General features: G+C 41.0%; 1 protein-coding gene across 1 annotated transcript; it reads left to right on the top strand.

Moving 5' to 3' along the window:
• Nucleotides 1–7484: 7484 nt before the first annotated feature.
• ostm1 (osteoclastogenesis associated transmembrane protein 1) lies at nucleotides 7485–23349 on the top strand. Its single transcript, XM_073055877.1, has 6 exons — nucleotides 7485–7908; nucleotides 15582–15696; nucleotides 17126–17223; nucleotides 19387–19512; nucleotides 20710–20875; nucleotides 22009–23349. Exons 1-6 carry the CDS (start codon nucleotides 7540–7542, stop codon nucleotides 22050–22052), a joined length of 918 nt encoding a protein of 305 aa, XP_072911978.1. The 5' UTR covers nucleotides 7485–7539; the 3' UTR covers nucleotides 22053–23349.
• The last annotated feature ends 3270 nt before the right edge of the window (nucleotides 23350–26619 follow it).

Genomic DNA, 26619 nt, shown 5'->3' with positions numbered 1-26619 from the left:
AGAGACTATGCTTCATTGGGAGTTTGAAGAGGTTTGGTATGTCAACAAATACATTCAAAAACTTCTATAGATGCACTGTGGAGAGCATTCTGACAGGCTGCATCACTGTCTGGTATGGGGGTCTGCACAGGACTGCACAGGACTGAAACAAGCTGCAGAGGGTTGTAAATTTAGTCAGCTCCATCTTGGGTACTAGCCTTCAAAATACCCAGGACATCTTCAAGGATCGGTGTCTCAGAAAGGCAGCATCCATTATTAAGGACCTCCCGCACCCAGGGCATGTCCTTTTCTCACTGTTACCATCAGGAAGGAGGTACAGAAGCCTGAAGGCACACACTCAGGAACAGCTTCTTCCCCTCTGCCATCTGATTCCTAAGTGGACGTTGAACCCTTGGACACTACCTCACTTTTTAAATATATATCATTTCTGTTTTTTGTATGATTTTTAATCTATTCAATATATGTATACTGGAATTGATTTACTTATTTATTATTATTATTATATTTTGTTTTTTTCCGCTCTATATTATGTATTGCATTGAACTGCTGCTGCTACGTTAACAAATTTCACGTCACATGCCAGTGATAATAAACCTGATTCTGATTCTGCTCGAGCAAATGGGATTGTCGTCAATGCTCCTGAATGCCCACCATAGTGAGTAGATATGTAAGGTTTCAGTGGGGAGGTAAGGGCCCCATGTAATCAATTAGACACATCTATGCCTGTCCTTCCCCTCGTGTGATATGTCCCGTCATCTGGCGATTTGTTGCTGTGGGGTTTTTGTTTGCTGATAGGCTTCACATTTTACCACCTCAACTTTTACAGTATCATAGGGTACAGCTGCTCCTTGTCTCTTTGCTCTTTTTTTCATTCCAGCCACCCCCAAGTGTCCAGACACTTCATGAACCCACTTGGCTAGTGGGGATAAATCCTCTTCCACCCCTGTTGCCTCACTGCCCCGCACGAGGTGATCTGCATCTTCATTGCCCACCACCACGTGATCACCCCCTCTTGTAGATGGACCTCCACAGGGAAAACTGCGATCTTTCGAGTCCAGGCACAGGCCCATGAGCATGCTTAGATCCGGATGTTACTCACTGCTCCTTTTAAGGGCAAGGTTATGACTACCAATTCTGCCAGTGAAGACTCCTTTCCATAGATGCTGCCTGGCCTGCTGAGTTCCTCCAGCATTTTGTGTGAGTTGCTTGGATTTCCAGCATCTGCAGATTTTCTCTGTCTGGTACAACGGTGGTGATCCGTTTCTGCGCAGATTGTCACAGGAAAGCAGCATCTATCATCAGGGACCCCCACCACCCAGGACATGCTCTCTTCTCACTGTTGCCTCAGGAAGAAGGTACAGGAGCCTCAGGACTCACAGCGCCAGGTTCAGAAACAGTTATTACCCCTCAACCATCAGGCTCTTGAACCAAAGGGAAAAACTTGACTCAGATTCACTTGCCCCATCATTGAAATGTTCCCACAACCTATTGACTCACTTTCAATGATTCCCCATCTCATGCTCTCAATATTTATTGCTTACTTATTTATTATTATCATTTCTTTCTTTTTGTATTTGCACAGTTTCTGCCTTTGGCACCTTTGTTGAATGCCCAAGCTGGCGTGGTCTTTCATTGATTCTGTTATAGTTATTATTCTCGATTGGATTTGTTGCGCGTGCCCACAAGAAAATGAATCTCAGGGTTGTATGTGGTGAGAGACATGTACTTGGATGATCAATTTACTTTCAACTTTGAGGTCCCCACCAGCCACATCTTTTCGCAGACCTGAGCAGGATTGTTAGATGGGGTATATGCTGCCACCAAGAAAAAAAGCAGGCCAACAAACATCTGCACTTCTGTCTTATTTAATGCGTTTTGCTGCATTGAGCATCTTAACCTTGGCAATACCCAGGATGGCTCTCTGACCTGAGCTCCAGCCAAGAACCAAAACCTGAACAGCCTTACTGGGCCATTGAACCTTCAGAGGGTTGATGGCCCATCCACACGGCATCGTGTGTTCCTTTAACACACAGAGAGCCTCCACCACCTTCTCCTTCCATGGCTCCCCCTTAGTAACGTATCAGCAATGTAATGTTCACCCTGGGTGCTGTGCGAGAGACAGCATTGATCCTGGCCCCGAACCACCAAAGCGCGACGCAAGGTCGGGCTGTGAACGTACCCGTGGGAAACGCGTACCGCCTTCCCCACCGGGTAAAAGCAAACCAGTCCCGTCAGCAGACATCCAGCGGAATTGAGAAGAAGGCATTAGACAGGCCAATCACAGCATAGCACTTGTTTCCACCAGGGTAATGACTGTGGCTCAGGTCAGTGTGTGCTTGTTTAACTCTTGATCATCATGCTCCAACTCCGACTCCCATCTGATTTCCTTACTGGCCGGACAGGACTGTTGCACTGTGGTATGGCTGGTCTTACCAAGCAGTGCCGTTCCGATTCCCTGAGGGTCTCCGGAATTTCTTTGTGTCCCCCTCGGAGGGTGAAGCCTCAGAGGGACATCCCTTTAGAACAGAGATTCTGAGAATTCTTTATCAGAGGGTGCTGAATCTGTGGAATTCATCGCCACGGACGGCTGTGGAGGCCAAGCCATTGAGTATATTTAAAGCAAAGATTGATAAGTTCCTAATTAGTCAGTGGGTCAAAGGTTACAAGGAGAAGGCAGGATAATGGAGCCCCTCTGACCCTCAACACAGGTGCCCCTCAGGGCTGTGTACTAAACACCCCCCCCCTTTACTCTCTGTATACCCATGACCGTGTCGCCACCCACAGCTCCAAGCTGCTAATTAAATTTGCTGATGACACTACACTGATTGGCCTAATCTCAAATAATAATGAGGCAGCCTACAGAGAAGAAGTCATCACCCTGACACAGTGGTGTCAAGAAAACAACCTCTCCCTCACTGTCGCAAAAACAAAGGAGCTGGTTGTGGACGACAGGAGGAATAGAGATGGGCTAACCCCTATTGACATCAATGGATCTGGGGTTGAGAGGGTAAACAGCTTTAAGTTCCTCAGCATAAACATCACTGAGGATCTCACATGGTCTGTACATTCCGGCTGTTTGGTGAAAAGGCACAACAGCACCTCTTTCACCTCAGATGGTTGAGGAAGTTTGGTATGGGCCCCCAAATCCTAAGAACTTCCTATAGGGGCACAATTGAGAGCATCCTGACTGGCTGCATCACTGCCTGGTATGGGAACTGTACTTCCCTCAATCGCAGGACTCTGCAGAGAGTGGTGCGGACAGCCCAGCGCATCTGTAGATGTGAATTTCCCATGATTCAGGACACTTACAAAGACAAGTGTGTTAAAGGGCTTGAAGTTTCACTGGGGACCTGAGTCACCCCAACCACAAACTGTTCCAGCTGCTACCATCCAGGAAATGGTACCGCAGCGTAAAAGCCAGGACCAACAGGTTCCGGGACAGCTTCTTCCACCAGGCCATCAGACTGATTAATTTATGCTGTTAAAACTGTATTTCTATGTTATATTGACCATCCTGTTGTACATGCTATTTATTATAAATTACTATAAATGGTACACTTAGACGGAAATGTAATGTAAAGATTTTTACTCCTCATGTATATGAAGGACTTAAGTAATAAAGTCAATTCAATTCAATTCATTTCATGTGCTCAGCCTAAAAAAAACAATACAATCTTCACATTGGAAATGCTGAAAATGATCTCCCCTTCAGCACAATCACTTCATTCCTGTATTGTGACCAGACCTGCAAACGATATTCAGGCTGTGGTCTAACTAGCGTTGTTTACTATTGTGGTGGTTAAAAATATCTTCCAGCAGCCTAGACCTTCTTTCTCACACACTTATCTGTTTTGGTGTCATTGGAAAACATCTTATTGGCAGATCCTCCATGTATCCAATAGATAGAACGTTAAATACTGTATAAGGACCCAAATGTAGAGCCTCGACAAATCTGACCGCATATACCCTCCGGACTCCAACACTACCATCTACGATTCCCCCTTGCCTTCACCCACAGAGCCATTTTTAAACCGACACCACTTCCCTGGGTTCATTTTACTTATCTGCTACATAGGACTTGGACGATCAAAAATCTTGCTTAAAATCCATATACCATCCACGTCATTACTCCTTGCTGTCAGCTGGAGCCAGGATATAGAATTTAGTGCAGAAAACACATAGAATTCTCACAAGTCAGGCAACATCTTTAAGTGCCTTGAAGATGGCCCTGTCATTAAATCAGTCGTCATTCAGGCCAATCGGAAGCCACGGCTGACGGCCGAGGTGCTGAAAGAATGGAATGCTGTTTTCAATTCTGCGGATAAGCTGGCTGTCAGGTGGGGAAGAGCTGTGCCTTCATATGCCATCAGGAAAGCAAAACACAGAGAATCTACAGCATTTCTGTGATACCAGGGTACTCAGACCATAATGGACTATAGGATCATATCGCATGTAATGACCGAAGACCCAGCTAAGCTGCTGGGCCTGGTCGGGTGCTCAGAGACTGCGCGGCCCCGCTAGCAGATGTTCTCAGGGAGATCTTTAACATCTCTGGGACAGTCCATTGTCTCCTCAGGCTTCATGACCACCACCATCATCCTGCCCAAGAGGCTGACGGTAACCCACCTTAATGACTACCGTCCAGTGGCACTGACCTCAAGAATAACGAAGTGCTTTGAGCAGCTGGTCATGAACTGCATCAAACCCAGCCTTCTCACTACATTGTACCCCTATCAGTTTGCACATCACCCAAATCGCTCCACCAATGATGCAACAGCCTGTGGCATCTACTCAGTCCTGTCCAACTGGAGAATGGTGTCTCCTATGTTAGAATGCTGTCCATCGACTTCAGTTCGGTGTCCAGTATGATCGTTCCTTAGACGCCTGTCATAGACTCATGGAAACAGGCCTTTCGGCCCACGTGGTCTGTGGCGGACTAGTCCCACGCACTGGCATCGTGATCACAGCCCTCCACGCCTCTCATCCAGGCACCCATCTCATTTCTCTCAAATTGAACCACTTCCCCAGGCAGCTCGTTCCGCACTTCCACCACCTTCTCAGTGAAGAAGACCCTCCCTCAGATTCACCTTAAATATTCCACCTTTCATCCTGTACCTGTGAACGACAGTTCTAGTCTCATCCAACGTCAGGGGTAAAAGCTTGCAAGCATTTACCCTATCTATACCCCTCATAATTTTGCTCTATAAGATCACACTCATTCTCCTACACTCCCGTAAATAACATCTGAATCTAGTTAACCTTTCACTATAACTCAGGCCCTCAAGTCCCAAAAATATCCTTGTAAATTTTCTCCGCACCCTTTCAAACTTATTGATATCTGTCTTACAGGTAAGTGACCAGAACCGCCCACAGTACTCCAAACTTGGCCTCACCAATGTCTTATAAAACTTCAGCTTAAGATCCCAGTGGCTATACTCAATTCTTTGATTCATGGAGGTCAAAGTGCCAAAAGCTGTCTTCATGATCCTTTCTACCTGTCTCTGTACTAACGCCTGCCTCAGTAGCTGGATCTTGATGGAGTGGCTGGAGACAGTCTGTGTCGGCAGCAACATCTCTAACACCACCACGCTGAGTACCAGCACTCCCCAGAACTGTTCGCACAGCTGATGTGTGACTGTACTGCCGGATCCATTAATTTCGCTGATGGCGAAACAGTGCTTGGCCGCATCAGCTATGACGATGAGCTGGCATACAAGAGAGGAGGTAGAGCGGCTTGTGGACTGCTGAGAACACAACTTGAGTCTCAGTGCGGGCAAAACTAAAGAGATGTCCGTGCACTTCGGGAAGGAGCAGGGCGACCACTCCCTACTGCACATCGATGACTCCTCTGTGGCGAGAGTTAGGAACGCCACGCTTCTTGGAATATGCACCTCACTGATGATCTCACCCGATCCCTCAACACCACCTCTTTAGTCAAGAAAGCACAAAACCTTCAATTCGCTATTTAAGCTCAGATGTTGGCTATTATTAATTTTTATTATATAAGAAGGTATTTACCTTCTTTTCTCCTTAATGAACAGCTTTGGTCTTGGTGGGGGTTAGATTCTTTTTTCTTTTGTAATAAATTAGTGTAGTTCAGTATAACTATTGATTAACTTATATGAATGCGGGGTGATGTAATTGTTATTATGAATAGATATAATGTAACTGGTAGTTTCTTAAAATCTTTTCTGACCTTTTATATATAGTTTCTTGTACTCTGTATTCTTCTATGTAGAAACTAATAAAATATTGGAAAGAAAGCGCAGTAGTGCCTTTACTTCCGGAGGAGACGAACCATATCCCACTGGAGTACTATTGGAGTGCCCTGACCAGCTGTATCACCGTCTGGTGTGGAAATTGCAAAGCATCTGACCACAAGATCATGTAACGGATTGTGGGGGCTGCTGAGAGAATCATCAGAGTCTCTCTCACCCCCACCAGCCAGGACATACACCAGAAACAGTGCATTCACAGAGTCCTCGGCACTGTCAGGGGCCCCTCGCTTGAGTTCCACAATCTCTTTGACCTCCTGCCGTCAGGCAAAAGGTACCGCAGTATAAGAACAAGGCTGGGTGACTGCTTCTTTCCTCTGGCTGTGAGAATCTGCCTCCGCCCAGTACACATTATTTATGACCAGTCAGAGTAATACTGTTATAAATGTCGTAAATGCACTTTATGTTTACTTCAAAGTAAATTTTATTATCAAAGTACATATACGTCACCATATACAACCCCAAGATTCATTTTCTTGCAGGCATTCTCAATAAATCCATAATAGAATAACTATAATAGAATTAATGAAAGACCGCACCAACTTGGGCATTCAACCCGTGTTCAAAAGACTGTGCAAATACAAAAAGAAAGAAATAATAAATAAATAAATATTGAGAGCGAGTCCCTTGGTTGTGGGAACATTTCAATGTTGGAGCAAGTGAAGCTGAGTGAAGTTATCCCCTTTGGTTCAAGAGCCTGATGGTTGTGGGTTACACCTAGAGAATACTATTTTTTTAATCTGCTAATATTATTTTATGATTTGTATGTGATCTGTGTTTTGGAACCTTCGTTCCTCAGGAACGTTGTTTCATTTAGCTGTAAACGTGCACAATTGAATGTTAATAAACTTGAGAAGAAGCAGAATTAACATGTTAAGTGACTTAAAAGCAGAAAAAGAGTTTCGTTACAACAGATTTTAAGAAATCCGGAGGCGAGGAAAAAGACGAAGTAGGATAAAATTAAACGTTACGGAGGTGATGCAACAACTTTCATGAGGGTACACGGGCATAGTGTTGCTACCATAAACCAACAGACTAGAAATTTAAAATAAAAACAGAAAGTGCTAGACACGCTCGGCAAATCAAACAGAATCGATTTAGAAAGGAACAAAACTAACGTTGATAGTCAATGACAGCAACTAGAGAAAAAAAGGGTCAGGGGACCACGTGACACGACGCCCCGTGACGTCGCTGCCGGAAGCCCCGCCCCGCCCCGCCGGTGGAGAAGAAGTGCGCAGGCTCGGCGAGGCTCTGTGGCGTGGTGATGTTGGGGGCCGTGTTGTTGGGTGGCTGGTTACTGGGTTTGCTCGGGGACGGGGCCCTTGGCTTCTCCTCGTCCGCCGGACTGCAGCCTGACTTCATCCGGCGCCACCAGGCCGCCGCCTGGGGCGGTGTAGGTGGGCCTCTGACACTCGGGCTGCGGGAAGGCGGAAGCCCGGCCGGCTGGTGGATGGACTCGGAGTTGCTGGAGGACGGGGCGGTGAACCCGAGGTGCCGGCAACTACTGAACGAGTTCGGGGAGAGCTGCTCGACCTTGCTGAGCTGCCTGGTGAAGAACGCACGGCCGGTGCGGATCTGCGAGAGGTGTTTCTCTCTCTTTAACAACTTCGGCGATGTCTACGACAAAATCTCAGTACGTGCAGGGAAGCCGAGTGTTCCGGCCCGCTGGATTCGTACACAGTCTGTCTTCTTGGTTGTTTGTCAATTTAAATACTACTGCTCTTAGAGCAAATTGGGAAAGTGCGGAGGCGAGAGACGGCGGGGTACTGGGAAGCTCTTGATAAAATAGGCCGTACTTGAGGGGAAATCTTGCCTGAAAAATATGTTGGAATTCTGTAAGGAAATAACAGGCAGTATAGAGAAAGGAGATTCAGTGGATGTTGTTTACTTGGATTTTCAAAAGGCCTTTGACAAGGTGCTGAACTTGAGGCTACAAGATAAGAGTGCATGGTATTACAGGACAGGTACTAGTATGGATAGAAGATTGGCTGACTGGCAGGAGGCAAAGTGTGGGAATAAAGGGAGCCTTTTCAGGTTGGCTGCTGGTGTCTAGTGGTGCTCTGCAGGGGTTGGTATTGGGATTGCTTCTCTTCACGTCATATGTCAATGATTCAGATGGAATTGATGGCTTTGTGGCCAAGTTTGTAAGTGATACAAAGATAGGTGGAGGGGCAGGTAATGTTGAGGAAGCAGGGCATCTGTAGAAGGATTTAGACAGATTAAGAGAATGGTCAAAGAAGTGGCAGATGGAATATAGTGTAGACTGTTTTCTAAAATTCACAAATCAGAGTGTAATGTACTTTGAAGGAATACAGGTGTAGACTGTTTTCTAAAATTCACAAAGAGATGCAATGGGGTTTGGGAGTCCTCATGCATGATTGCTTAAAGATTAGCCTGCAGGTTGGGTCAGTAGTAAGGAAGGCAAGTGCATTGTTGGCATTTATTTCATGAGGACTAGAATATGAAAGCATGGATGCAGTGCTGAGACTTTGTAAGGCATTGGTCAGACCACACTTAGAATATTGTGAGCGGTTTTAGAGTTCAAAGTCAATTTATTATCAAAGTACATATGGTGACGTATATAGGGCCCTGAGGTTCATTTTTCTTGTGGGCAATCACGGTAAATACAAGGAGCACAATCGAGTATGCCCCTTGTTTAAGAAATGATGTGCTGGCATTGGAGAGGGTCCAGAGCAGGCTTATGAGAATGATCCTGGGAATGAAAGGGTTAACGTATGAAGACTGATGGCTCAGGACTTTAGAAGATTGGGGGGGGGTGGAGTCTATCAAATATTGAAAGGTTGAGATAAAGTGGATGTGGAGAGGATGTTTTTGATAGTAGAGAGTCTGGGACCAGTGGACACAGTCTCAGAATAGAGGGATGTTCCTTTAGATCAGAGATGAGGAATTTCTTTACCTAGAGGGTGGTGAAACTGGAATACTTTGCCAAAAGCTTTGGAGGCTGTCATTGGGTATATTTAAAGCAGAGATTGATAGGTTCTTTATTACTGAGGGTATCAAGGAGAAGGCAGGAGAATGGGGTTGAGGGGGATAATGAATCCACCATGATGGAATGGTGGAGCAGGCCCAGTGGATGAGTGGCCTAATTCTGCTCCTATCTGAAACAATGCAAGACTGGAGGAATTCAACAGGTCAGGCAGCATCAATAGAGTGAAATAAACCCTTGTTGTTTCAGGTCCAGATAAAGTTTTTCAATTGGAAATGTTGACTGTCCATTTCCCTCCTCTGGTGTTGTCCATCTTGCTGATTTCCATAAGTTGGAAAAGTGTCTGCTTCGTATTTTCTTTGCCCCCTTGGCTCCTAACAACTTCAGCCTTAATGTAATTAATATGAAAATGAGGTTCAACTGTGATAGTTAATATTGAGTGATTCCATAAAATCTTTGTATAGGATCATAGAAAATTTATGACATCAGAGGGTGTCCGACCCATTGCATCTGCGCCTTGAAAATGTTCTCCAACCTCATGCCACTTTCTAACATAAGGTCAGTAGGTCACAGCTCATTGAGACCCCTGCCATCAAATGGGGGAAAAAAGTCTTTCTCTTAATTGTATATGATGTATCAATTAAAGCTATGCTGAGCAAAATAATGTATTTTTTCCAATATACATCATTCAGTGTTCTCAATGTGGTCTCCACTATGCTGGAGAAACCAAATGTAGATTAGGAGTCCAGTTTGTGGAGCCCCTGTAGTCGGTCTATGAGACCAGTTGTAAGCCGCTTCCATGTCTGTATTCTTGCTCTCCAAAGACCGAATTTCATAGCATTTATGAACAAAGGAGGGTGATCTGTCACCCTATCTGACCATCTGACCGTGGTTTCTAATTTATCCCCGTGGCAATGTTGGCCTTGTGCTTACAGTGATAATTCATTTGTTCTTCCCTCCCCCCTGCATTTTAATTGCAACTTAATATTAGCTTGGTTTTTCTCTATTCCCGTTGTAATGAAGGGTTTTTGACTTGAAACTTCTGCTTTTCATTCCACATTTGCTGCCTGATGTGCTGACTGTGTTTTGGTTTTGTTTGAGATGCAAGAGGCATTGGTGGGCTGAATGGCCGAATTCTGCTTGCATGTCTTATAGACTTCAATCCCGTTTGTTACCATCTCAAAAGAAATTAGTGTAAGACTATTTTCTGTTGTATCTATGCATAATTTCATATCTTTGCTCTTATTTAATCCCTTTCCCCAGCCATATTTGTTTGGGGAAATCTAATTATCCTCTTTTTTTAAAAAGCTTTAAATTAGATAAAGATAAAATCCTCAATTGTATAGGTTATACTGTAATGAGTGTACTCTGGACTTTGTACACTTATTCAAAGGAGGGCACAACAATCCATTGTTTCTGTGTGAGATCGTGGAATTGATCTTGATGTAGCGTAAATTGGAAATGCTAAACAATGAAGTCAGCAACATTAAGGCTTTAGAGTTGCTAAAAGATTCGACTGAATGTCATCTTAATGGATAGTCTGTTGAAATTGTAATCTCCAACATGGACTGCACCTTCTTATCCAAAACTCTGCTGATTGTGTATGGTCCTGTTTATCTTTCGTCTTTCCTCATAGACCACATTATGTCAGAGTCCAATCCTTTTTATATATTCTTGCCCTGTTTTGATTGTTCCACATTGGCGGTTCTACCTTAGGCTGCCAAGACGTAAACCCAGGAACTCCCTTTATATTTATTTTGTTTCTCCTATTCCTCTAGAAATGTAATTGCAACTGTAGCAACTCATCTTTTATACCATTATCAGAAATTCACCAAGATTCAGGATGTTGATGGAACTGGAAATTAAAATAATATTGGTGAGCTGTGATGCCTCATGTAGATAATAGATACTGAGTTGTAGATAATAGATTGAGTTACAGTCATACAATAGCTAGATATTGGTCAAATAAACAGCTGTTTTGGTTGATGTCACTTCAATTTTGTAATGTAGCTGCACCCAAAAGGTTGGGTTTTGTGGGATCAGGTAGCCATCCTCTTTGTTACATAGTACTTGTCCTCTGCCCAGTTCTTGCAAGCTCATGGTCTTATATTAACACTAAGATATAGAAGCAGAAGTAGGCCATTCAGCCTGTCCAGTCTGCTCCACCATTCAATCATGGGCTGATCCCACAGATTTACCACCCCCTGACTAAAGTAATTTCTACACATCAGTTCTAAATGGATGTCCTTCAATCCTGAGGTCGTGCCCTTTTGTCCTAGACTCCCCTACCATGAGAAGTAACTTTGCCATATCTGATTTGTTCTGGCTTTTAACGTTCGGAATGTTTCTATAAGATCATAGAAACATAAAAAACCTACAGCACAATTCAGGCCCTTTGGCCCACAAAGTTGTGCCGAACATGCCCTTATCTTAGAAATTACCTAAGGTTACCCGTAGCCCTCTATTTTCCAAGCTCCATGTACCTATCGAGGAGTTTCTTAAAGGGCCCTATCGTATCCACCTCCACCACCGTCGCTGGCAGCCCATTTCATGCACACACCACTTTCTGCGTTTATATAAAAAAAACTTACCCCTGACATCTCCTCTGTACCTACTTCTAAGCACCTTAAAAGTGTGCCCTCTCGTGCTAGCCATTTCAGCTCTAGGAAAAAGCCTCTGACTATCCACACGATCAATGCCTCTCGTTATCTTGTCGTCCTCTATAAGGTCACCTCTCATCCTCTGTCACTCCAAGGAGAAAAGGCAGAGTTCACTCAACCTATTCTCATAAAGCATGCTCCCAATTCAGGCAACATCCTTGTAAATCTCCTCTGCACTCTTTCTATAGTTTCCACATCCTTCCTGTAGTGAGGTGACCAGAACTGAGCACAGTACTCCAAGTGGGGTCTGAGCGGGGTCCTATATAGCTGCAGCATTACCTCTCGGCTCCTAAACTCAATCCCATGATTGATGAAAGCCAATGCACCATATGCCTTCTTAACCACAGAGTCAACCTACGCAGGAGATTTGAGTGTCCTATGCACTTGGACCCCAAGATCCCTCTTATCCTCCACACTGCCAAGAGTCTTACTATAGAGAATACTATATTCTGCCATCATATTTGACCTACCGGAATGAACCACTTCACACTTATCTGGGTTGAACTCCATGTGCCACTTCTCAGCCCAGTTTTGCATCCTTTCAATGTCCCACTGTAACCTCTGACAGCCCTCCACACTATCTACAACACCCCCAACCTTTGTGTCATCAGCAAATTTACTAACACGTCCCTCCACTTCCTCATCCAGGTCATTTATAAAAATCACGAAGAGTAGGGGTCCCAGAACAGATCTCTGAGGCACACCACTGGACACTGACCTCCATGCAGAACATGACTTGTCTACAAACACTCTTTTGCCTTCTGTGGGCAAGCCAGTTCTGGATCCACAAAGCAATGTCTCCTTGGATCCCATTCCTCCTTACTTTCTCAATAAGTCTTGCATGGGTACCTTATCAAATGCCTTTCTGAAATCCATATACACTTCATCTACTGCTCTACCTTCATCAATGTGTTTAGTCACATCCTCAAAAAATTCAATCAGTCTCGTAAGGCATGACCTGCCTTTGACAAAGCCATGCTGACTATTCCTAATCATGTTATACCTCTCCAAATGTTCATAAATCCTGCCTCTCAGGAACTTCTCCATCATCTTACCAAACACTGAAGTAAGACCCACTGGTCTATAATTTCCTGGGCTAACTCTACTCCCCTTCTTGAATAAGGGAACAACATCCTCAACCCTCCAATCCTCCAGAACCTCTCCCGTCCCCATTGATGATGCAAAGCTCATCGCCAGAGGCTCAGCAATCTCCTCCCTCGCTTCCCACAGAAGCCTGGGGTACATTTTGTCTGGTCCCGGTGACTTATCCAACTTAATTTCTTCCCCCCCCCCCCCCCAACCATTCTCCTGAATTCCAGGGAATAGAACCCAAGAGCTGCCAAACGTACCTCAAACAGTAACCCTTTCATTCCTAATATGTTCATTTATTGATGATTGCTTAGTAGGCTCTCTGTTAGATGTTGCGTCCTAGCTGTCTATGCAAGCCAATACGCAAGTATGAAATGGAGAGTCAGCTGTTGTCCATGTAGCAGACTTCACCCCCCCCCCACGCAGCTATTGATTCCAAAGAACGGTTGAGACTGATACAGTTTAACACCAGTGGCATCACAGGAGTTGCCAGTCAGCGTTGAACTCAATGTAAGACTGCCTTAAGACTCTAGCTTCAGATTTTTCCTCAGGGTTTACACCTGAAACCTTCCCCATGAGTGGGTATAGCCGCATGGTGGCGAAGTTTTGAGATCAGTTTTCCCTCTCCTGGGTGAGCTGCCAACCACAGCTGACAAGCCCCATCTGCCTGAAGCAACTGGTTTTAAGGTGCTGGTAACTTTCTTTGCCCCTTTCCCTGTCAGTAGAAACTGTTCCACTGAGAATAGTGGCTAAGCCACACATAATGGCCAGAAATTGGCTTGGTTGTTGGAGGCTGTTTGAGATGTGTACCTTTGGGAGCATTTAATAGGTAGTGGGAGCTTATCTCTGCTACCTTCCCTGGCTGTGACAACCTTGCGGAATCTGATTGCTTAAATGATGAGATAGTGAGGAATGAGACCTGGATAGATCAGCCAAGATCATATTAAATGGCAGGCAGGCTGAATAGGCCTCAGGGCCTACTGAGTTTCTTGAGTTGTGCTTTTGTGTGGTGCCTTTGTCCTCCTCCACTGCCAAACTTTTATTTTCATGATCAGTGAAGTTGCCCTGCTAACCATACAGCCAGGCAACCTACAGAAGCAGCAACTCCTGTCAGGGGTTCCCAAACTGGAGTCCTCGGTAAGAGTCTATGGCATAAAAAAAGCCTGGGAACCCCTGGGTTATATTAGATTTATTATTGACTAATATGTTAGCTATGGTGAAGAATTGCCTATTTTCAATCATACTGTGATTAAGTTTAGCAAAGAACTCTTAAGGGAGAAATGTAAAAGTGCTGCTGATTATGATTTAGGCAGGTCTAAGACAGATTGAATAAGAAAAACTGAGCAAATTTAATAGATGAAACCACAGTGGAGCTATAGGCGATATTCGCATTTACTGTGAGACTGAACTATTTTGTACCCCTAAAGAACAAGAGCTGCAGTTGCTGGATAACAACCTCAGTTGACTAAGGTATTGGAAATAAAAAGCAAAAAGTTAAAATCTAGTATAGATCTTGACTAAAATGTTGAATATAGTGAAAGTAGAAAATGCTAATCAGTTCAGGCAGCATCTGTGAAAAGAGAAACAGGTTGAACGTCAAAGTCACTTCATCAGAACTGTGTCCTGACGAAGGGTCTTGGCCCGAAACGTCGACAGCGCTTCTCCCTATAAATGCTGCCTAGCCTGCTGTGTTCTACCAGCATTTTGTGTGTGTTGTTGTTTAAACAGAATTCAAGTTAGTTTTAAGTTGCCTTGAAGGTGAGGACAAAAGGGTTAGGAGACAGGGGAAAATAAGAATAAAAGGTATGAGGGCAGTCGGACAATGATAATGCAGACAAAGAATGTGAAAATGAACAAAATACACGTCCCTAGGGCATGCTTGGCTTGTCCCTTATTTCATTTTCGGTAACTTGAATAATCACTTGGTGCTACGAACAGAAAGGCACCTGTTCTCAACCCTTCTACTACTTATAAAATGGCATTAGGGCATTGTTATTGCATAGAAGTGGGGGGGGGGGAAGTTAGCCATTCGCAGGGTGAACCTATACTGCCTGTAGTATCAAGGTCAATTAATATACCCTCAGGATACTCTGGGAATGTCAACAGGCCTGCGTTATTAGAAGGATGCCAGCATTTTGTTTTAGTAAATTGGGAAAGGGAAGTTTCTGCAGAGTTCTCTGAAATGTTATATTTCTCCATTTGCTGGGAATTGAGCAATAGTGGAAACCATGTGATTGTCATTAGCAGTATGCAGTTCCAATCAGGAACCTGACAAACCATTTCCAGCAATTTCTATTTTTTTTTATGATCAGCAACATTTGCAGTCCCGTGGACAAGCCACATTTTCTGGTAGTGGTTTTAGCATTTTAATCTTGAGGTGTGCACTGCCATTCCCAATTTCATTGGAATTCTCAACCTGAGTATCTCCGTATAGCGCACACAAAATGCTGGAGAATTCTGCAGGCCAGGCAGTTAAGTGAGTAATTCTATCAGTATACTGAATGTAAATTCTATACATTTTAATACTTGGGTTGTTGAAGCAATTTGGTGTTGCTCCATTAATTGAACTGTCTTTTATTTATGCAAACACCTAATCTTTGGCTTTTTCAGAAAGATTCAGAGAACGTTAGTTGTTCAACCCAACTTTTGAGATCTGATCGTTTGCAGATAGTCCTGAATACACAGAAATCTCTGAGGACAATTTGGACTGATGCCCAATGTGATGGTATGCCTGCTTTCAGTAATCAACAGATGATAGTTGATTTCTTAAGTTATACTGACTGAATTAATTCTATATTCATACCTAACACTTTTGTCTTCTGGTTGTCCTGTCCTTTCTGGTGCACCGTGCTTCATGGAGGATGCCACCTGAGTGCAGCTTTTTTATTTGACTGGGCAAAGTACCAATGCATTTACTGTTTTCTCTGTTGTTATCACTCTGTGTTTGCTATGTTAACCCTTCCATTATAATTGTACAGGATTCTAACAATGACCAATGGAAGATAATTTGTTGCAATATAAAATAAGGTTATTTATTATTCCCTCAATATTAATCTTAGCTAAGTTTATTTTAGTTGATTGGTATAATCTTTGGCCTCAACTGTACAACATTTTGAATAATTTTGATTGCTCTATGTACAAAAAAAATAAAATGTTAACTTCAAGTATACAGGGGTCTAGTAAGTAGATGAATCAGTTAATTTGATATCTATGGATTGAGAAGTTGTCAACCCTCTGAACATCAGTCATTTTTCATAGAGATCTTTGTAGATGACAAGAAGAGGTCAGTTAACCAGAGTCAAAGTGGGTAAATGGGAGAAATGGAAAAATAATGAAATGGCAGCTTACTGTTTCTCTACGCATCGTATGATGATTGTTCTACTCAAGATTGTACCATGTAGTTTAAGACTTCCAATAACTCAAGGCTATGAAACAAGGTTATGAAGCTAGCCGTCCAAATCACTTTATTTACTTCACCTCTTCACACTGTGAAAATAAATGAGTTTTTTAAATGTCTAGTTAGAGGAGTCTTTTAAAAATAAATTGCTGCTTAAATAACTAGAAAAAGGTGTCTTTCTCTTGGTTTGATAGGCTGGAGCAGGTAAGATGCATTAACCATTGTCTTATTCCAAACTCAAATGCAACAGTAGGTTTATGCTCTTTACAAAGTAGGTTTACAAATATGACATGTTACAAATTCTATCCCAAAGCATGATGTTGCCAGTAGTCTGACCTTACAGTGAAATGCAGTGTTGTGAATATATGCTACTCATTTTGACAAATAGTCTCGATTTCACATTGGGAATATTAAGAGCAAGCTCTTAAAGGTAGCTTCTTTAGCCTGAAAGTTTCTCGAGCATCTTTAAAAGACACTTTATTTAATCCAATGCAAATATGAATGTTTGCTTTTTAAACTTTATACTAAATTGCTATATGGTATAAGGATTTTTGACTGATTTACTGTAAAGTTTCAAGTTGTGAAAAAGTTTGAGTTAACCAGAATACCACCTTCAGGTTTGGGAAGGAAGGTGATAACCAGAATAATCTTAGTTCTGAATATTAAAATATTTTAATTCCAGGTATGATGTGATTAAACATGTATTTCTTTATTTGCTAATCTGATATCCCTTTTCTCCACCACCTTCCCTTAACAGACTGTTTAAATGAAAACAAAACAGCGCTATCGACTGATACTGTAATCTTTAAGAAGTTGCTGAATGATTCTCTGAATTGTTTTGAACAACACTCTTCGGTAACTTATAAAAATCATTTGTTCTGCTTTTGTCATTGGGGTTTGGTGATGAATCAACAGTGTCATTAAGCAACAAATGTTCATGTTTTCTGTTCTTTCTCTGGCCCTGTTTTCACTTTGATGATCAGCTTGGCTGTACTGATGCTGAGACCAGTACATCTGTAATATAGCATAATTCAGCCTGCTCTTCCATACCTTCTTCCTATCACCTAGGCTATATACAATTAATTAATTAGAATCTTTGTGGATAGTTGAGATGATAACTGCGTTTTGGAGCAGCTATTAGTTTATTCTGCCAGCACTGGTACATTACAAGCTTGAAAGAAACTGGCTTACAATGCAAGGTGAGATAAACGACTGAAAGATAAGAAGTTTAAATATCCAGTCAAAGGGGAAAGATTTTCTGCAAATCCAAAGCAGCACGCACAAAACTCTGGAGGAACTCAGCAGGTCAGACAACCTCCATGGAAATGAACAACAATCAGTGTTTTGGGCTGAGACTCTTCAGGTTTGGGAAGGAAGAGGGTGGTGGGACAGGTAAAGGGCTGGAAAAGAAGGAATCTGATAGGAGAGTGAACTATGCGAGAAAGAGGACTGGCACCGGGGGAGGTGATAGGAGGTTGAGGTAAGAGGCCTGAGTGGGTAAGAGGCCTGAGTGGGGAAGAGAAGGGGGGAAGGAAACAAATTACCAGGAGAAATCAGTGTTCATGCTATCAGGTTGGAGGCTACCTAGATGGAATATAAGGTTTTGCTCCTCCACCCTGAGAGTGGCCTCAAGAGGAAGTCATGGGCCAGCATGTTGGAATGGTGAGTAGAGAGGTGACTTGATAGAGGTGTATAAGATGATAAGAGGCATAGATTGAGTGGACAGCCAGAGACTACCCCAGGGCAGGGCCGAAATGGGTAATACGAAAGGAAATAATTTTAAGGTGATTGGAGAAAATTACAGGGAGACTATCAGAGTTACCGGGTAGTTATTTTTTTTAAAACAGAAGACTAGTGGATGGAAGGTACTGCCAGAGTTGGTCGTAGTGGCAGATACCACCAGTCCTGGCAGTGCAATCCATGCACCCACCATTCTATGTTTTTTTTTTGTAAAAGTCTAATATACTCAACCAGGTTAACATACAAAAATCTTAATTATTTACCCTGTTCCCCACAGTTTGTTTCCTAGAATGTTTCATGGTGATCACAAAAGTTTTGCATTTTGCTCCCTAATCCCCAATTGCTTTCACCTTTTCAAAGTGCTTGAAAATATTCATATCCTGCCCAATTTTAGTCGTCCATTTCATACTGAAATGGATAAATGCCACAAATGATGTTCAGTGTATTCTGACAGAGGTAATGCTCGTTAATATATATGTAGCTTCCACAAAATCCATGTGTGGAAAGCCATCAGTGTCTAAAGTCTGCACAAAATAACACCTGCTTAATACTTCTTACAGATTCTTAAGCAATCCAATTATTCCATGTCTTTTAAGAGAGAAAGATTTCCCCTTAAGCAATCTTCCCTTAAAAGACATTCACATTTTGTTTTCCAAGGCTAAATTTTTTTAGAGAACAAAACTCTCATCTATCTTTTCAAACATAGGACATTAAGCCTTGGTAAGTCATGTATTCTGAGCCAAGTAATACTTGGAATTTGCTGAATACCATCAGCAACTAAGGTTTTTAATGTTAACTAAGTTGATTGATGTAACCCAGTAACAGTTGTCTGTTCTTTTATATTGGGGAGCATATTTTGCTCGTGCTTAGAACATAATATCTTCAATATTAGATTATTTTTTATTATGTTAGCTTCAAAAGGTTAAATTTTCCATTTGCCAGGTATCCCTTTCTCATGGCTACAAACTTGGTATATTTGCTCATTTCTAAACTCAGTTCTCAAAGTCACACTTTCCATTGTCAAAATTTAACTGATTTTTGACATTGTGACTATACCATGATTTCACACAATTATAGACTTAGTTCAGGCTTTGAGTGTTATAAATATTTTCCTGTTCTATATGGCATCTGACTTTTGTTTTTAAACCATGTTTGTATGAACCCACATCAATACTTTTTCCTATTTTCTGACCAATAATCTGTTTCATCTGTTACATATTAATGTGGTGGTCTAAACTTTTATACTGTAAAATGATGATATTAATTTTTGTTTTGTAGAAACATCCAGTTCATAGCAACTATTCAGAAGTTTGCATAAAGTGCCACAGTTCTTACAAAAATTTGACTGAATACTATGATAGAATGAAAAAAAAAGGCAAGCTGTGCATAGACACCGATGATTCAGTAAGTACAATGAAAATTATAATGTTTGTGCTGCCGAAAGTCTCCATAACAATGTAAGGTAGAAAATGCTGATAATATTCAAGAAGTCAGGCAGCATCTGTGGAGGGAAAAAAAAGAAATTAAAGTATTTGTGGAACTTGTCCAGAATTGCTGCCTGTATATAGCGTAGTTTGATTTTGATGTTTTGAAGTGAGTCATTCAGCACGTTTAAAGTGGCTCTCGGTCTTGTTCTCATGTTTTATGACATGGAAGGAAATCTTTCAGCCTGTTAAGTTTATGCTGGTTCTTGGAGCAACCCAGCCAGTTCCACAGGAAACTGTTCACTTTGGGGAAAGCTATATGGTCAGAAAGAAGATATAAATGCCACCTAAGCTGGGTTGCTGGACATATGAGACAGCAGCAACACTTGCTGTCACTACAGTACCCTTGGAGTGAAGAATAGATCAGCATAAGAACAGATCCTTTAAGCCATGATGCCTGTGCTGACTGTGATGGTAATTTATATGACTGGTCTGCCTCCACACGCCGTGTATTCTCTTCTTCCTGTGCCTTTCTAAATGCATTTTAAATGTTGCTATTATATCTGCTTCCACCACCTCTGCAGTGAGTTCCAGGCACCTGCCACTCTCTGTAAAGAGAAAAAAAACAATAGTTATTCATAGGTCAGTGCATTTCTGACTTTCAGCATTGCAAAATTATAGGCTTTCCCTGGGTTATGAGCTTCCAACGTATGGTTACCTGTGCCTTTGAAGGCACAAGTATTAAATTCAAAAGTCGGCACATGCATTCCTTCCTATGAAGGACAGAACTAGTTTCCTCTTTCATTTCTAGTAATTTTTTAAAAAATCAGTTGTGTACTTTTGATGCCATTCATAACAAAACTGGAGGGAGATGGTATACGGAGTGAATTTTTGTACAAGTCCAATGTAAGTTGATGGACATCTGTAGAAATGGAATCTTTTCACTACCAGTTCAAATTTTTATAAATCCCCTTGTCATTAGTTTACAAAATATTTGAGAAGCTGCCCATGATCTCTCACTTCATTTATTTTTTTCTGTTCATCATGAATTGCATTGTACTGCTGCTGCTAAGTTAACAAATTTCACGACACATGCTGTTGATATTAAACCTGATCCTGATTTGCTTTAGCCTCAGTTTGATTCTTCCAAAAATATTCTTCTGTTTGGTGTTTTCAGATGAACTTGACACGGCAACTATGGAGCAAAACTTATAACTGCACTGTCCATTGCCGTGATATGGTTTCAGTCATTGCGGTTTCAACGTTTCTTCTTTTTCTACCGGTTATCTTCTATCTCAGCAGCTTTCTTCACTCTGAGCAGAAGAAATTGAAACTTATAGAGCGTGAGTACATGCTATTTGGAGCTTCAGACTTAATGGTTTTTAACTGAAGCTAACTGCTAATGAGTTTTTGCATGTCTCTGCTGTTTAGTATTAATGTGAACTTCATTCTTCAATTCCTATTCTAGAAGGATGACCAGAGATAGTTCTACATTGTGGTTTGCGTGAACATTCACAAATAGAGCCCCTTTCCAAACACAAAATACCTGAAGGTTTTTTCCAATTTATGTCCTTGGGTAATGTTGATTGATGTCAAAATTATACTGAAAGTGAGATTCTGTTCTTCTAGCGAAGGAGGGAGTCAGCAGCAGAACCAGTGATAAATACAGATGACAGCCAGATAGTAATATTCTTTGTCAGAGGACACAATTTGCTGGACAATTACAAGTCATGTAGAAAACATTGTGATCAGCACAGTGAATTGTCAATTTATTGCATTTTAGTCACATACAGTGCACTTAGTAATTTTGGCCTGTTAACCCAGTGGAAGGGAGCCAAAATTAGTGGAATTAGATGATGGAATATTTTCTTCTGCCTTGGGTAGAGCAATGAGAGGTTAAAAAGCATTGGGTTTGGCTGAGTAAGCCTGGGTACCAACCCTTTCCACTGGAGGTGCTGTTGGCATATAAAATTCTGACAGACTTGACAGAGTAATGCTAAGGGCTGGCTTTTCCTTTAGAGAGTTTAGCAAAGATGCCAACGTGTCAAGTTAATGGATCGGCTATTTTAAAAACAGACATAAGTTGTACAGCGCCATGAGACGCAAAAATGTTGTTTCCCTCCGTGTTGAGAATCTTGGGGATTTTGGCATCCTCTTGTGCTCTGGATTCTCACAGTTGTACAGCACCAGAATAGGCCCATTCAGCCCAATTTGTCATCGCTGGCCAAGAATGTCTATTTTAGCTTATTCCATTTGCCTGTGTTATATCCGTATCCCTAAGCCCAGTTCTTGACTATATTTCAGACCAGGATCAATAGATTTTTGAACATGATAGAGAAGATTAGAAAATGGTTGAATGGAAATGATCATATTAAATTGTGGAGCAGACTTGAAAGGTCAAAGAGCCTGGTTGTGCTTTTTTTTTCATATTTTCTTGTGGTAATTGGACTAATTAACTTCTGTTATTTATTTGCAGCTAAACGTCTGAAACATTCCAGCAGCAACACCAGCATGCGTTGAAGAAAGACTTTTCTGAAAATTTGCTGACATGTTAATATTGACCAGGAAAAATGTGTATGAAACAAAAGATGACGGTTTTGTAACAGCTATGAGAACATGGTCTTTGCATCTGTACTTGTTCTTAGCTTAATTATTTTGTCATATTTCAGAAATTGTCTTGAAAATTTGCACTTTGGAATTGTTACGATCACATCTGTTATTTTTACAGCATCTGTGGTCCCTTTTTTTTTTTGACCAACTAAACAGTTTCAGGTAGAGTGTTGCGCCAGAGCAGGATGATTCAAACACAGTTTCAGTTTAATCAGTGATGTTTTATTCTTGTTTCTGCAATCAATGTAGTTCTGCTATTGTAAAGTTTAGTAGATCTAGCTTCTGATTTAATGTTGATTATTTCTACTGTTTACATTTTAAAATAAAGCCTTTGCACTGAAAGAATTGCAAGCTTTAAAAAAAAAATTGCAAAAAGAAGCTGTGAAACAGCTGAATCAAACCACACTGGACGTTCCAGAGACATGAAATTCTGCAGAAATGGGAAATCTTGACCAGCACACACAAAATGCTGTAGAAACTCAATGGTGAGGCAGCAACTATAGAGGAAAATGAATGGCATGAGACCCTTCTTTGGGACTGGGATCCAGAAATTCTTTGCTGCTGTTTGTTTAACAATGCCTGAATTTTAATTTGTGCACTAATTATTGCAAAAGGTAGGAGCATTGTAGTTGCCAATGTCCAATGGTTTTTTAAAATTCAGCATCTAGACCGCTGATTCTTTGTCTTGTGTTGAGTAACAATACACAGCAAACAAGTAGTTAACAATGAAAACAGTATGGTGAATTCTTTAAAATTTCATTAAGGAAAGCCAAGAATTAGGATAAAAAATAAAGTAAATTTACAACAAATTTGGGATTGATGTCCTTCAAATAAGATGTCGATTAAAGTACCTGGATTTTATATTTTAAAAAATTTGAATCCTATGAAGGAGGTTGGAAGATGTGTGGAAGTATGGATAAAATGGCTTTTTATATTTAAGCTTGTTTTGTCAAAGTCAGTACTTTTGAGAAAGTATATTTTTATAATATAGAGATAATATTAGATTCTTGTTTGTGTTTAATGTATTTGTGATTATTGGATCACTTTAAATATGTCTGAAGCATTCCATAATGTTTCTAACAGTGTGGTTTATGTGTGTTTTCCATTTTATTGTTTAAATATTCGTTAACATGATGTTTTGCTCAGCTGTTGTATTGAAGCAGAGCAGTATGATATCTTGGTAAATAAAATGTTTTGGAAATGATCATCCAAGTGTGTTTTCTTTTTCTCTGTGCATTAAAATTAGCCTGCTATTTCATGAGAAAGCTTTTGTTCATCTAAAAAAAAACAAATCAACCCTTTATCTGGGATGAGTGAAATAATTATCAGTCAGATCTAAGCAACAACACAAAATGCTGGAGGAACTTGGCAGGTCAGGCAGCATCTATGGAAAAGAGTACAGTCAACATTTCGGGCCGAGACTCTTCAGCAAGACCTTATGTCCTGTTTAAGATTTAAACAATTTAAGATTACATGTCCCAGAGTGGCAGAGAGTTGATCTAATATTTTTGATTGTGAGATATTAGCAGTGAATGAACACACGTAACTATAAGCTAATCATTCAGTTATTTGTATACGATCATCACTAGTGCACCTCTGCAGTGTGTGCTTAGTCCACTGCTGTGCTGTACTCTACCCATGTCTGTGTGGCTAGGCATTGCTCAAGTACCATCTATAAATTTGCTGATGATACAACCATTGTTGGTAGAATCTCAGATGGTGATGAGAGCACATACAGGAGTGAGATATGCCAACTAGTGGAGTGGTGCTGTAGCAACAACCTGGCAATTAACATCAGTATGATGAAAGAGCTCCAGGAAGGGTAAGATGAAGGAACACATACCAATCCTCATAGAGCAGCTTCAAGTTACTGGGTGTCAAGATCTCCGAGGATCTAACCTGGTCCCAACATATTGATGCAGTTATAAAGAAGGCAAGATGAGAGACTATGTTTCATTAGGAGTTTGAAGAGGTTTGGTATGTCAACAGATATACTCAAAAACTTATATAGATGTACTCTGGAGAGCATCCTGACAGGCCGCATCATTGTCTGGTCTGGGAGGACTACTGCACAGGACTGATAAAAGCTGCAGAGGGTTGTAAATTTAGTCAGCTCCATCTTGGGTACTAGCCTTCAAAGTACCCAGGACATCTTCAAGGAGCGGTGTCTCAGAAAGGTAGCATCCATTATTAAGGACCTCCAGCATCCAGGGCATGCACTTTTCTCACTGTTACCAAGAGGTAGGAGGTACAGAAGCCTGAAGGCACACACTCAGCAATTCAGGAACAGCTTCTTCCCCTCTGCCGTCCGATTCCTAAATGGACAGTGAACCTGTGACCACTACCTCGCTTTTTTAATATATATCATTTCTACTTTTTGCATGATTTTTAATGTATTCAATATATATATGCTGTAATTGATTTACTTTATTTTTGTTTCTTCTATATTATGTATTGCATTGAACTACTGCTAAGTTAATAAATTTCATGACACATGCTGGTGATAATAAACTTGATTCTGATTCTAATACTTTATCACTTGGGTAGATGTATATAGGATTTTTGATGACGCTGCAAGTGATTGTGCTTAGTTATTTGCATTGAGGTGAACTTGCTGGGAAGCTGGGCACTTTACCTATGGACTTCTTACAGAGCCCAACGTGGGAGCAGTTGGGATGAACAGCTTAATATTTGTGTGAGTGGGCCACTGGAAATGTTTTGTCGTTTTGGCTGTACCCACAAAAGGAAGTATATAGTATTGAAGTGAGTGTTGAAAATTCATCTGTGCTATTAGATGGCAATGGATTTGTTTTAGTTTATTGAAGGTTAGCTGCAGAAAATGGTCAGATGTTTTGGGCCGTTGGTCTAAATTGGCCTACAAAGAATTAAAATGGAGGAATTTCTAGCTTGCCTAATCCGAAGTTTCAAAGTCATGGTTCACGTAGTACTGGTATCAGATGATGACTGTATGTGATCCTTTGACTGCTGTTTATGCAATTTGCCGCAATACAGCACAACTCGACACAGAAATTAAGTAACTAAGCACAATCTCTTAAAGCATGATCAAGTAAAAGATTATGAATAGTATGCCACTACTCATGAATTTTTAAATTTTGTTGGAATTTCTTACCTTGCGTGGATTTAAAGAATTAGCAATGGAAAGGGTCTAGGTAATATGTTTCCTGGGGGTGATAATGAATTATTTGATTGAGCACCACAAAGTAGTGTGCAGTATGTTGCATTTGAAAGGAAAAGATTGCTAGTTATGTTAGAATTTCAAATGGTGATTATAAATACATAAATTCAGGAAATGCTGTCCAACAAGGGAGGTTATGATAATGTAAAATGCCCTGCTCCCAAAACCATGCGTAAGATTGAACTGAACTAATTATGAGAGAAATCAGCATTTTGATGGATGTTAGAGCATACCCTTAAAGGACACTAAGGATAAAATTACGATGAGGAAGTAGGCATCAAAGCCAAATAACCTATTATATGGGTGATGCCTACATTACAGCAATTTGAGTAATGGAACTTTGCCCTTTTGGAATTCACAAATCACAGCCAAAAAAATCTGAATTACTGAATAAAAATTTGCTCTCGCAAGAGTTATGTGGAGAAAAAGAAACATTTTTTTTCTTGGAGTGTGTGAGAATGTAATGAAAGCTCATGACACATGCAGTCTTCTAGGAACACAAACCCCTCTCCCCTGTGATACAGGGGTCTCCATTACTTGTTTTAATTTAATTTACCATGGGCTTTCAACTGATTCAAAATAAAAAAGGAAGTTATTGTCAACTGTGTCAAATTCTCGGCTGAATCTAACCACTACTACCACCCCTTAACTAAATCTGAGAATATTTTTTGTTAGAACTGATCACACCTCTTGTTTCTGTTCTTGGTCCCAAGATCCCTTGTTGTGTTCTAGTATATTTTATGCTCTTTGTGTTTTCCTTCCTCATATTTCTGTAGTTACTGATTAACAATGTTCAATTTTGTGTATGTTTATGATGAGATTTTTTTGGCAATTGGAGCAGGAATTTACTAAAGCATTCATTGAAGACTATGAATCATCAATTCAGTGTTGGCTGAGTAGAGTTATGCTTGTACTATATTCTAAAATCTGCTATCTTATTCCTAAATTAGAAAGGAACCAATCAGCTAGATGTGAATTCTATTCCCAGAGTTCAGAATCATAATCATGTTTAATATTACTGGCATATGTTGTGAAATTTGATCATTTTTCAGCACCAGTACAATGCAATACATGATAATATGGGAAAAAAATAAGTAAATCAATCACAGTAAGTATAATATGTTTGTTATATTAAATAATTCAATTAAAATTGAATTGAATTAAAATCTTTAGGTATATGGACAGGAAAGGAATGGAGGGTTTATTGGCTGAGTGCAGGTCAGTGGGACTAGGTGAGAGTAAGTGTTCGGCACAGACTAGAAGGGCCGAGATGGCCTGTTT

The sequence above is a fragment of the Hemitrygon akajei genome, chromosome 9 (assembly GCF_048418815.1).
Source record: "Hemitrygon akajei chromosome 9, sHemAka1.3, whole genome shotgun sequence".
NCBI lineage: Eukaryota > Metazoa > Chordata > Chondrichthyes > Myliobatiformes > Dasyatidae > Hemitrygon > Hemitrygon akajei.
This window is presented reverse-complemented; position numbering and strand designations above follow the sequence as displayed.